Source organism: Trifolium pratense, linkage group LG7 (genome assembly GCF_020283565.1).
Source record: "Trifolium pratense cultivar HEN17-A07 linkage group LG7, ARS_RC_1.1, whole genome shotgun sequence".
NCBI classification, from domain to species: Eukaryota; Viridiplantae; Streptophyta; class Magnoliopsida; order Fabales; family Fabaceae; genus Trifolium; species Trifolium pratense.
Window position 1 is genome coordinate 55,680,187 of NC_060065.1, and position 11,619 is coordinate 55,691,805.

General features: G+C 34.5%; 1 protein-coding gene across 1 annotated transcript; it reads left to right on the forward strand.

Moving 5' to 3' along the window:
• The first annotated feature begins 1,033 nt into the window (after positions 1 to 1,033).
• LOC123894047 (pre-mRNA-splicing factor ATP-dependent RNA helicase DEAH7-like) lies at positions 1,034 to 10,093 on the forward strand. The gene is made up of 18 exons (XM_045943920.1): positions 1,034 to 1,262; positions 1,390 to 1,429; positions 1,523 to 1,664; positions 1,841 to 2,053; positions 2,844 to 2,914; positions 3,750 to 3,963; positions 4,204 to 4,371; positions 4,507 to 4,652; positions 4,836 to 4,933; positions 5,082 to 5,190; positions 5,969 to 6,146; positions 6,242 to 6,471; positions 6,553 to 6,729; positions 7,210 to 7,281; positions 7,432 to 7,608; positions 7,863 to 7,924; positions 8,023 to 8,175; positions 8,257 to 10,093. Exons 2-18 carry the CDS (start codon positions 1,424 to 1,426, stop codon positions 9,854 to 9,856), a joined length of 3,816 nt encoding a protein of 1,271 aa, XP_045799876.1. The 5' UTR covers positions 1,034 to 1,262; positions 1,390 to 1,423; the 3' UTR covers positions 9,857 to 10,093.
• The last annotated feature ends 1,526 nt before the right edge of the window (positions 10,094 to 11,619 follow it).

The following is an 11,619-nucleotide window of genomic DNA, read 5'->3' on the forward strand; positions in this document are numbered from 1 at the left end:
AGCGTGCATCCCGCCAAATTGTTTTTTTTTTTTTTTGTAATGAAGAAATCGCAATATAAGTGACTTTAAAAAATAAGTTATGATTTTGTCAAAAAAAATAAATTATGATGGTTATCTTTTTTAAGTTGTTATTATTATTTGTTAATATCTTTTTTAAGTTTGTTATTATTAGGATAATTATATGTTATTGTCTTTTTTTTTGTCTTTGTTATTATTATATTTTTTTTGATTTTTAGCCAAATTTTATTTACATCGTTTTTTAAGTTTGTTACTGTTATTAAAGTAATTATCTTTTCAAAATCACGTCTCTACATAGTATTATCTTCTTTTTTTATTAAAAAATATGAATTTTATAACCTATTATTTATGATAAATTCGTATTAAAATATCAAAACTTTTATAAAAATATATTTTACAAACTGATTTTAATTTATTTTTTTTTGCTTTTCACCACATGTTAAATCTGTTTCGATGGTCAGCAGGGACGAGACCTGGAGGGGGGCAAGCAGTGGCCAATGCCCCCTCCCCTCATCTACATACACACATATACATAACATAATATATCATATTATATCATATACCATTTTTTTTAAGCAATATTATATCATATATCATTAGTATATTATAATTTGTAAATATATCTATTATTTATCATTTACATTATATAAATAAGAATTTAATTGATATGTATTTACGGTGTAAAAATATTTATATTGTCAAACAATTATAAGTGTTGAATTATTAAAAATACAGCCTTTTAATAAATAAAAAATTAGTCGTTTTGAGTGGTAAGAGTTTTGAGTCTCTTGAGTAAGTGGTCAAAAGTTTCATATTTGGTTCTTGCGTATGAACAAAATTCGATTGAGGGGAAGAACATATTTTTTGTGCCTCACATATTTCTCGGAGGCGATTAATCATCAGTCACCATTAAACAAGAACTTTGTAAATATAACACGATAACATTCAAAAAAAATTACATGGACATGTGGAATAGACTATCTACGTCAGTTCTGACATCGACATATTAAAGTTTACCACTAATCATCTAATCTAATCTCATACAGTAACTTATAAAAACGGTTCGAAGAAATAATTGATTTTTTATTTTGATTTTTTATTCTTAGATTGAACATTTGAACATCGCTAGCCGCAACATCTCTCACAGCTTCCACCGGTAAATTTCACACCGTATCTCCGCCGTTGCCCCTCCGACGCCGCTCTCGATCTACGGTCATTGTAATCTCCACTTTCCTTCTTAACTGGTACGTTCGTTCCGTTTCTATTTTTTTTAATGTTAATTGTTGAATTAGGGTTTTAAGAATGAGAATATACTTAATTTCTTAGTTCATTCAATTTTCACTGAAAATTTCTCTATTGCTATTTGTGTAGAAGTTGATATCGAAGTTTCAGCTACATCACTGCCATGGAGGTCAGTATCATATGCATTCTGTTTTCAATCATGCTAAACGGTTTGGAATATTGGTTTTGTTGTTGATCTTATTTTGTTATTGTTCGTGAATAGAAAAATGGAGATGGTGCTGAAATTGTTGACATAAACAAGACTACAATGACTTTGGAACCGGAAAAGTCCACCGGTGGTGGACTTTATGTTCCCGGGAAGGATCGTGTAGTTTACGTGGCACCGGAGAAAAAATCCCGTTTAGGTACTTCTTTTTTTGTAATTCATTTTAACATTTAAATTAAATGATGATTCAATGTTTTACTTATATTGGTTGTTCTTATTGTACATGATTTTGTGTAGTATATGTTTTTACTTTTACATTCTTAAGCAACAAATGCTGAAGATTTTCATTGTTTGTTTTGATGATTGATTTAACAGGACTTGATACGCTTGCCATTGCGAAAAGGGGAGAGTCTCAAAGTGATGGGGCCTTCAAGGTGCCAAAAGAAATAACCACTTCGATTGCAGCTGCTGCAGAGGATGAAGATAAGTCCGAGTCCTCTGTTGTTGTTGAGGAAAGTGGGGATGGAGGTACACGCAAACGTGCTCATAGAAGATATCGTGATTCGACCAGTGAAACGTCTCGTGCAGGTATTCTTTTAGTTTTATCGTTAATTTTTTTTTTTTGTTACAAGCATTTGGTTTTATGTATAACTATTTTCATTAATGAAATTTCAAGATGTTTTGAAAAGTACATTTCAACATTGTTTGAAGTGTGTATTGTCAACTTAAAATTCAAATCCTACTGATGAACATGATTTAATCAAATGAGATTAGACTAATAGGTACAAGGGTAACTGTAAAGGAATGAAGTTTCTCCGATTTTAGGGGTGTGTTTGTTTCAAGGTTTGTAATGTTATTCCCGGGAATATGAGATCAGGAATGTAACATAACTATGTTTGTTTCAAGTTTTAAAAATTTGTTCCCAGAATTTTTTTATTCCCAGGAATGTTTATTACACATGATTTCTACACTTGTTATTCCCATGGGAATAAAACTCCACTTCCCATAACTTCCCACTGCCACTCACATTTATTTGCATGTTTGTTTTTTCAATTTTTTATTTTAAATAAATTTTTAAAACATTCCCAGGAAATCTAAATTTTAACCAAACACATGAGTAGGAATGTTATTCCACGAAATAATATTCCGAGAAACATCATCCCTAGGAATGCAATTTCATACCTTGAAACAAACACACCCTAGGTGCTTAATCTGTTTGAAATGATGATTTAGAGTTGTCATACATGCATGTGTATTGCTTTTTTTTCTTCTATGTATGTATGTATGTATGTGTGTTGAATTGAATTTTGGTATGACTTCCATTTCTCAAGAAAAGAAAATAATAACGTCTAAAAATTCAATGACTTTGTCCATACAGAAAGTTCTCTGACCGAAGTTCACCATGCTGATACATATGGGAATCGTTCAGTTGAGCATAGGGGTTCAGATGTAAGATTACTATCTCTTTCCCTTTAATTCTATAATTACATTTACGGGCCTTCTGATCTTGAACAAACATTTAGGGGAAAGAGATACTATCTCTTTCCCTTTAATTCTATAATTTTTTTAAGATTACTATCTCTTTCTCAATGGAGGGGGATGTCAAATTTACCTTAGCATCTGTAGTTGTTTATTGTATGCTTGTTTGCAACTTTGTAGCATAATAATGTCAGTATGAAGTAAATTGTGGTGAATCTCATGTTATAAAAATGGGTCTTGCACTCTTGCTATCATATGCCCTTAGGGCACTTGTTAATGAATCAATAAATAGAAGTTCTGTGTTAAAAAATACAACTTTTGATGCAATATTTCTATATCTGGTTGCTTAACAAGTTCACTTTGCTATATAACTAAGCCACATAAAAAATCCGATCACTCTCCCAACATGTAGGTTTCAAGTTTTGTGTATGGTAATTGAATCGAAGTTTTTGGACTTGGATAGAAGTTTGAACTCATTATCAGCAAAATTAAATTGGATGATAAAGAAATAGGGAATCAAACGAAGTTTGTCCCTAGATTACTCTGTTACTTTTAAGTGACTGTTTTTAGGTTTTACTGATATGCTTTGAAGAATATGAAGTATACAAGTAATATAATTGAATTTTGGTTTTATTAAAATGCATAAAAATATTGCATTTCCCTAATCTGTGTAGTAAATAACAGTTTTTTGTTGCTTATTATTGACGTTTCAGTATATACTTGGCAGTTTTCACTTAAAAAAAAACTTTTTTATTTTAATGAAAGTGTGCTCCATATTTCTAATTTTGGTATTTCAATTTTGAAGGTTTCTGCTTCACCTTCTGGATATGACAGGGATGATCATAGGAGTGAGAGGAGGCATGCTAGGGATGATTCAAGGAGTAACAGCCGAGAGGTCCGACATAGAAACAATTATGAAAGTAGGGAATCTTATTCAGGAAGGGATTCACGTAGTAGGTATCATGATCATGAACATGATAGAAAGAGAAACAGATATGAAGGATCAAGGAGAACGCCTGGTATGCAATTGTTATTGTTCTTTTTCTTTTTTTTTGAATTAATCCAAGTATTGAAGAAAGGAAATGTTATGGATTTATCTCTATTCAAAATACTTCTAAACTTATTGATGTGTTTCTATTATATTGAATTGAAGTTACAAGAGTTTCGTTTCAAAAGTGCAACTTTGCTAGTTAGCTTCAGTACATTGGAAAACAAGCCATTCTTTATGACCTAAGAATTATCCTTGTCTGTATCTGCAGGCAGATCTGACTGGGACAGTGGCCGATGGGAATGGGAAGACACTCCACGAAGGGATGGTGTCTCTAGTTCTAGACGTCATCAACCTTCACCATCCCCAATGTTTGTTGGCGCCTCACCTGATGTACGATTAGTTTCTCCATGGTTGGGGGGCCATACTAATTCATCCTGTATGTTATTCCAAATTCCAAATATCATATTTGATTTTCTAATGCAAAATTTTGATGTTTTTTAATTCCTATAGGTGACTCTGATGATGATAGTCTATGAGAAATAATTTTTATTTATTGCTGAATTGAATGTAGATAATTCACCTTCTCCTTGGGACCATGTTTCTCCATCTCCTGTTCCGATACGTGCTTCTGGCTCTTCAGTCAAAACTTCTGTTTCTGGATATAATCGAAGGTCGCATAAACTCACTTTTTCTTCAGAAAATCCAAATACATATGAGGTAATTTTGCGCCTAATGTCTGATAGTTCCTTTGTGTATTTGATAGTTCTTCATGGATACGATATGATGATGTTTAGCATATCACAAAAAGAAAGGTTATGAATATGTTGCATGGTTTTCTTCTTCAATACTATAATAATTTCATCAAGGCATCAACTAATCATTAATAATTTCATTCCTCAGGAGGAAATAGCAGATAAATCTGACTTGGGTGAAGAACACAAGTATGAGATTACTGAAAGCATGCGTCAAGAGATGGAATACGATGCAGACCGAGCATGGTATGTAATTTAGTTTTGAAAAGTATTTTCTTTTTATATTTTTTTTAGTAACTTTTATTGTATTTTGTAAGTGTGGTATACTTTTTGATATGCCATCTCCGTTTCTAATTGATTATAGTTTAATCTAATTAAGATTATTGTTATGAAGGTATGATAGAGAGGAAGGCAGCACATTGTTCGATTCTGATAACTCATCGCTTTTTCTTGGAGATGAGGCTTCATTTCAGAAAAAAGAGGCTGAGTTGGCCAAAAGACTGGTAAGGATTTCAATTTCAACTATGTTTAAACTAACTTCTCCTTCTCTTGTATGTGCTTGACTGTTGCACGTTTGTAGCTTCCTCTTCCTGCTATTTTTAAGTCGTAAAGTAGGGAAGTCAAAGATAGTTATTGGACTTAAGGAGAGCCAATATATTTCAATATCGAACTGTGAACTGGTTATATATTTGTCATGATATCATGGAAATTTTTGTCATCACAATTTGCTTAATTTGTACGCATTTAGATCTCAGTTAGACAAATATTGCAGTTTATAGAAGTTACCATTATGTTTCTTATTGAAATTTGGAGCAGTTACTCATTTTCTCCGTATCCTTGGCTGTTGTGGTTGTAAGCTAGATAGATATGTTTTAGCATGTAACCTACGCAACTTGGGTGACTTTTGAATGATTGGCCTTTGAATCTGGTTTATGTTTTAAGTAAATGGACCAGAGCAGACAATTAATTTGTTGAAGATGTTTTTCCGTATCCAATTCCAATGTCTCAACTCTCATGTTCTTTTCATTGAGTTAGTCTGTGATCTAGAGCCCACATCTGTAGGGTTGAGTTAGGCCCATACTAGTTCTAAGACATGCTACAGTACTCTACTGGTATTTTCAACATGGTACTATCCACATAGTTTCTTATTGTTGCTGTGGTGATATTTTGATGATTTTGCTTATGTACAAAGTGTTCAATGTATTGGCACACATTTTAAGCAAGCTGGTATAAGTTTATTAGTTTTTAGTTTATATAATAATAGTTTCATCGATATCACAGGTCAGAAGAGATGGGACTAAGATGTCCCTTTCTCAAAGCAAGAAATTGTCTCAACTTACAGCTGATAATGCTCAATGGGAAGATCGGCAACTGCTGAGATCAGGTGCTGTTAGAGGCACAGAGGTTCAGACTGAATTTGATGATGAGGATGAACGCAAGGTCATTCTTCTTGTGCACGGTAAATATTGATCTTACCAACTTTGACAATTTAACTTAGTTTGCATTGGTATCATCTACTCTTTTGACTGATTATCTTTTCGCTATTGGTTACAGATACAAAGCCTCCTTTTCTCGATGGCAGAGTTGTTTTTACTAAGCAGGCGGAGCCAATTATGCCAATAAAAGATCCAACATCTGACATGGCTATAATTTCTCGTAAAGGATCTGCTCTTGTAAGAGAAATCCATGAGAAGCAGAGTTCAAATAAGTCTCGCCAACGCTTTTGGGAACTTGCAGGCTCAAAACTTGGTGATATCTTAGGTGTTGAAAAAACAGCAGAACAGGTATTCTTCTGGAATAATTTTGACATTTGCTTACTCTCTTGATGGTTTGAAGATTTAGTCTTAATTTTTTTCAAATGCCAGATTGATGCAGACACTGCTGTAGTGGGTGAAGATGGTGAAATTGATTTTAAGGAGGAAGCTAAGTTTTCAAACCACATGAAGAAAGGAGAAGCTGTGAGCGACTTTGCTATGTCAAAAACTCTTTCTGAGCAAAGGCAATATCTGCCTATTTTTTCAGTGCGAGAAGAGTTATTACAGGTTGGTTTTTCTCTGTTTTATCTATGGTGATTGTTTATAGCTCTGATTCTTTCTTTTCGATTAAGAAATCTTTTACAAAATATCACAATCGATCAATCTAAATGTTGAAAATTAGGACATCAAATATATTAGTCATCAAGCACTACACTGGACATGTCCATTCCATTCAGTATTATTCCTTTCTTTTCCTAGTCATCAAGTACTATGTTGTTTGATTACCACATTTGTTATATTTTGATCATGATATATACAAGACCAAGTCCCTTTTCCTTATTTTATCTTGTTAGTTATGCATTTGAATAATGTAATTTCATATTTTTATCTGCTTGTATGGGTTTCTCATTTCTTTTCTCAATACTTATACATTTATCTTTCTCATACCTTCAATAATATTGTTTCTACTTTGATTTTCTGATTAAAACATATTTGCTCATTGAATTATTGCAACAATTTATCTATTTATTTATTTATGAGGTGCAGGTGATTCGTGAAAATCAGGTGGTGGTTGTAGTTGGGGAAACTGGTTCAGGAAAGACAACCCAATTGACACAGGTATGTTGTTGTTTTCTCTGTGTTTTATAGTATTAAATTATGTTATCCAGTCAAGAAAGGAGAAAAACAGATTAAAAGCACATGTTATATGTATGAAATAGGTAACTATGTTCATCAAAATGGAACTTGACATTTTGGGTTTCTGAACAGTATCTACATGAGGATGGCTATACTACTGGTGGTATAGTAGGTTGCACCCAACCAAGGCGTGTGGCAGCTATGAGTGTTGCCAAGAGAGTTAGCGAGGAGATGGACACAGAGTTGGGCGATAAAATTGGCTATGCTATACGTTTTGAGGATGTGACTGGGCCAAATACCATAATAAAGGTGAACAGCTCTTTTTATATTTTTGGGATTGACTAATGTCAGTATATGTCAATTATATATTCAGGGTAGGAAAAGAACCCTCAACCTTATATAAAATAAAATTATTATGCTTTGTTAAAAGTATTAATAAGTGATTTCTTTTCATCGTTATTTATCTTTAGAATATTCACCTCGACATGCATTGTAATTATGTGATTATGTTAATCCTAAATTTTTGGTGCTTTGCTCTAAACTTTAGTGGTTAAATTTTACAGTACATGACAGATGGGGTACTTCTACGTGAAACACTTAAAGACTCTGATTTAGACAAGTATAGGTACGGTATTGACAAATCTCCCCTTCTCGGACGTCTTGTTGTTTGTTTGTTTGAAATAGAGACAATGTTACCAATCATCTGGTTTTAAACTGTTTCAGGGTTATTGTGATGGATGAAGCCCATGAAAGGTCATTAAGCACAGATGTCCTTTTTGGAATATTGAAGAAAGTTGTAGCCCAACGCCGCGATTTCAAGCTGATTGTCACATCAGCAACTCTGAATGCACAGAAATTTTCAACCTTCTTTGGAAGGTAATGTTAAATCCTCATCTATTATTCTTGTTCTTGTCAATAACTTTAGTTTAGTTCAATCTAATTGAGACATCCTTGCAGTGTACCGATTTTTCATATTCCTGGGAGAACATTTCCTGTCAACATATTATGGAGTAAAACTCCATGTGAAGATTATGTTGAAGCTGCAGTGAAGCAGGCTATGACTATTCACATAACCAGCCCTCCGGGTGACATCCTTATCTTCATGACTGGCCAAGATGAGATCGAGGCAGCTTGCTATGCCCTTGCTGAAAGAATGGAGCAGATGGTATCAACTTCAAAGAAAGAAGTCCCAAAACTTTTAATTCTTCCCATATATTCTCAGCTTCCGGCTGACTTGCAAGCAAAGATATTTCAGAAAGCTGAAGATGGTGCTCGCAAATGCATTGTGGCCACTAATATTGCTGAGACATCGCTGACTGTGGACGGTATCTTCTTTGTCATAGACACAGGCTATGGTAAAATGAAGGTGTACAACCCTAGGATGGGTATGGATGCTCTCCAAGTCTTCCCTGTTAGCCGTGCTGCTGCTGATCAGCGTGCTGGTCGAGCTGGTCGAACTGGCCCTGGTACATGCTATAGGCTGTATACAGAGAGTGCTTACCTAAATGAAATGTTGGCCAGTCCTGTTCCAGAGATTCAAAGGACTAACCTTGGCAATGTGGTTTTGTTGCTGAAATCTCTTAAAGTTGAAAACTTACTCGACTTTGATTTCATGGATCCACCTCCGCAGGATAATATTCTTAATTCTATGTACCAGTTGTGGGTATTGGGCGCCCTTAACAATGTGGGAGGTTTGACCAAACTTGGCTGGAAAATGGTTGAGTTTCCACTAGATCCTCCACTTGCCAAGATGCTTTTGATGGGTGAACAGTTGGGGTGTCTTGAGGAGGTTCTGACAATTGTTTCCATGCTTTCAGTACCATCTGTTTTCTTTAGGCCAAAGGACCGAGCAGAGGAGAGTGATGCTGCACGTGAACGGTTTTTTGTACCAGAATCAGATCATTTAACCCTTTACAATGTTTATCAGCAATGGAAACAACACGATTACAGAGGTGATTGGTGCAATGACCATTTTTTGCACGTCAAAGGTCTAAGAAAGGCTAGAGAAGTGAGATCCCAACTGCTTGATATTCTCAAGACCCTAAAGATTCCGTTAACGACATGTTTCCCTGACACGGACGTCGTCCGGAAAGCAATTTGTTCTGCCTACTTCCACAATTCAGCAAGATTAAAGGGCGTGGGGGAGTATGTTAACACACGGAATGGGATGCCATGTCATCTTCACCCTAGTAGTGCTCTCTATGGCATGGGTTGCACTCCTGATTATGTGGTTTATCACGAGTTAATCCTCACCACTAAAGAGTACATGCAGTGTGCCACGGCAGTGGAGCCTCAGTGGCTCGCTGAACTGGGACCCATGTTTTTCTCAGTTAAGGAGTCTGATACATCACTATTGGAGCATAAAAAGAAGCAGAAACAAGAGAAAACAGCCATGGAGGAGGAAATGGATAATTTAAAGAAGGAACAAGCAGAGCTTGAGAGAGAAAATAAACGGAAGGAGAAGGAAAAAAGGGCCAAGAATCAGCAGCAAATTTCCATGCCAGGTTTAAAAAAGGGTTCTTCCACATTCTTGAGACCAAAAAAGTTTGGTTTGTAAGTTTATTGCATTCACTGTTAGAAAAAAGAACTTGTAGTATATTCTCGAAAAGAAAAAAAGAACTTTGTATTATATTGTTATGTTATCATCTATTTTAGCTTTGACTCAGCTCAGCCAAGTTATAAGCAATTTGTCTCCCTTTTTTCTCTTTTATTTGTTGTACAGTGGAGCACAGGCTATATTAAGAATGTAAGCAAAAAAGAATACGCTAAGAAATATTTCAAACTAATTTCGATATTTTTTGTCCACAATTAGTTGCTGTAAAAAAGAATAGCTAAGAGTCCACAAATCCTAGTTCAATCGGCAGAAATGCCGAAATTGTTAGTGTCGGACGTCATGGCCGGGGTTCGAACCCCGGTCACTCCACTTTGTGTGTGTGAGTTTTCAATGGCTTTGCCATTTCGTCTATCAACCAAAAAAAAAAAAGAATAGCTAAGAAATATTTCAAGCTACTTCGAGAAATTTTCTCCTTTATTGCTCAATTAAATTTTGTAAATAGCCGGTGGACCGTATAGTTAAAAAAAATTCAAAAGCTCGTTGTATTTGTAGAACAAAATTGGTTAATGCATTTTTCTCTTTCCCCCAAGATTCTTTTCTCCCCTCCAAAATACTTTTTTCTAGTGTAAAATGTGTATTTCCAAAGGCAATTTTATTTTGGAAAATACGTTCTGAAATTTTTAGGTCGAATAATGTTTACAAGGTCTAAGTTTTGATCTGGTAAAAAAATTAAATTAAACCCATCTCTAATATTTTATAGATTTATTTTTAAATCTAAGTCCGATCTTGTCAATAGTATGTTATAATACTTACAAATTCATTTCATATAAGTATATTTAACTAGGTACATATGAGATTAAACTCCATATTTTTTCCTCATTCACAATTTTTAGATGGTCCAATTCTATCCACCAAATGTAACGCTTGAGCATCACTTTTTAAGCTTAAACTCTAAGAGGGTATTTTAGCCCCGTCTATATAAGTTCAACTCTGCAAAGATGCAGCTCAATATCAAAAATGTGTTTTTCTTTTATTTTTATTTATTTTTTTCTAAAAACAATTGTATTTATTCGGAAATTTTTTAGTCACCCCAGAAAAACTGGTTCCACCTCAAGTTATTAAAACGCCCTTAAAATTAAAGAAATGAATTCTTAAGGTATCAAAAACCTTTTCATTAGGCGTGTGTGTTCCCTCAGATGTCCTCTCTTCATCTCCTTCGTTCTCTCCTTCATCTCCTTCGATCTATTCATCGCTCCACCCTGAACGCTGTCGTTTTGTCGTTCGGTCGCTATTCTCTCCATTTATACAAATTTTATGAGCACCTCTTTCTCCCAATTTGAAAGGTAAGTTTTTGTTGCCTAATTTAGGTTATGACATTATGTTGACTTTGAGTTGGATTTCGATTAGGAAAGATGTAATTTTGAGATTGAAAGTTGTGATTTTGTTCGATTCTTCGTTTCGGTTTTCTGGGTTGCACAGGTAAGCACTAACTCGGGTTAGGTATCGTATATGGATTTATTTAACGCGTGGTATGCAAACTCAGTTTATGTATAATATGGTGAATTGCTTTTTTAGTGGTTCTTCTGATGCCAATCATCATGCAATAGTTTGTTGTTATATCTTGCAAATTGTAACTTGTAATTGATGCACAAGAATGGTGCAGACATTTATTACTGATGGAAAAGGGCGAGTTAGGCCTATTATGTCTTCACGTCGATTTGGTAGCAGACAAGCTACTTCTTCAAATCAGGGGTCTTTGGAGGGGC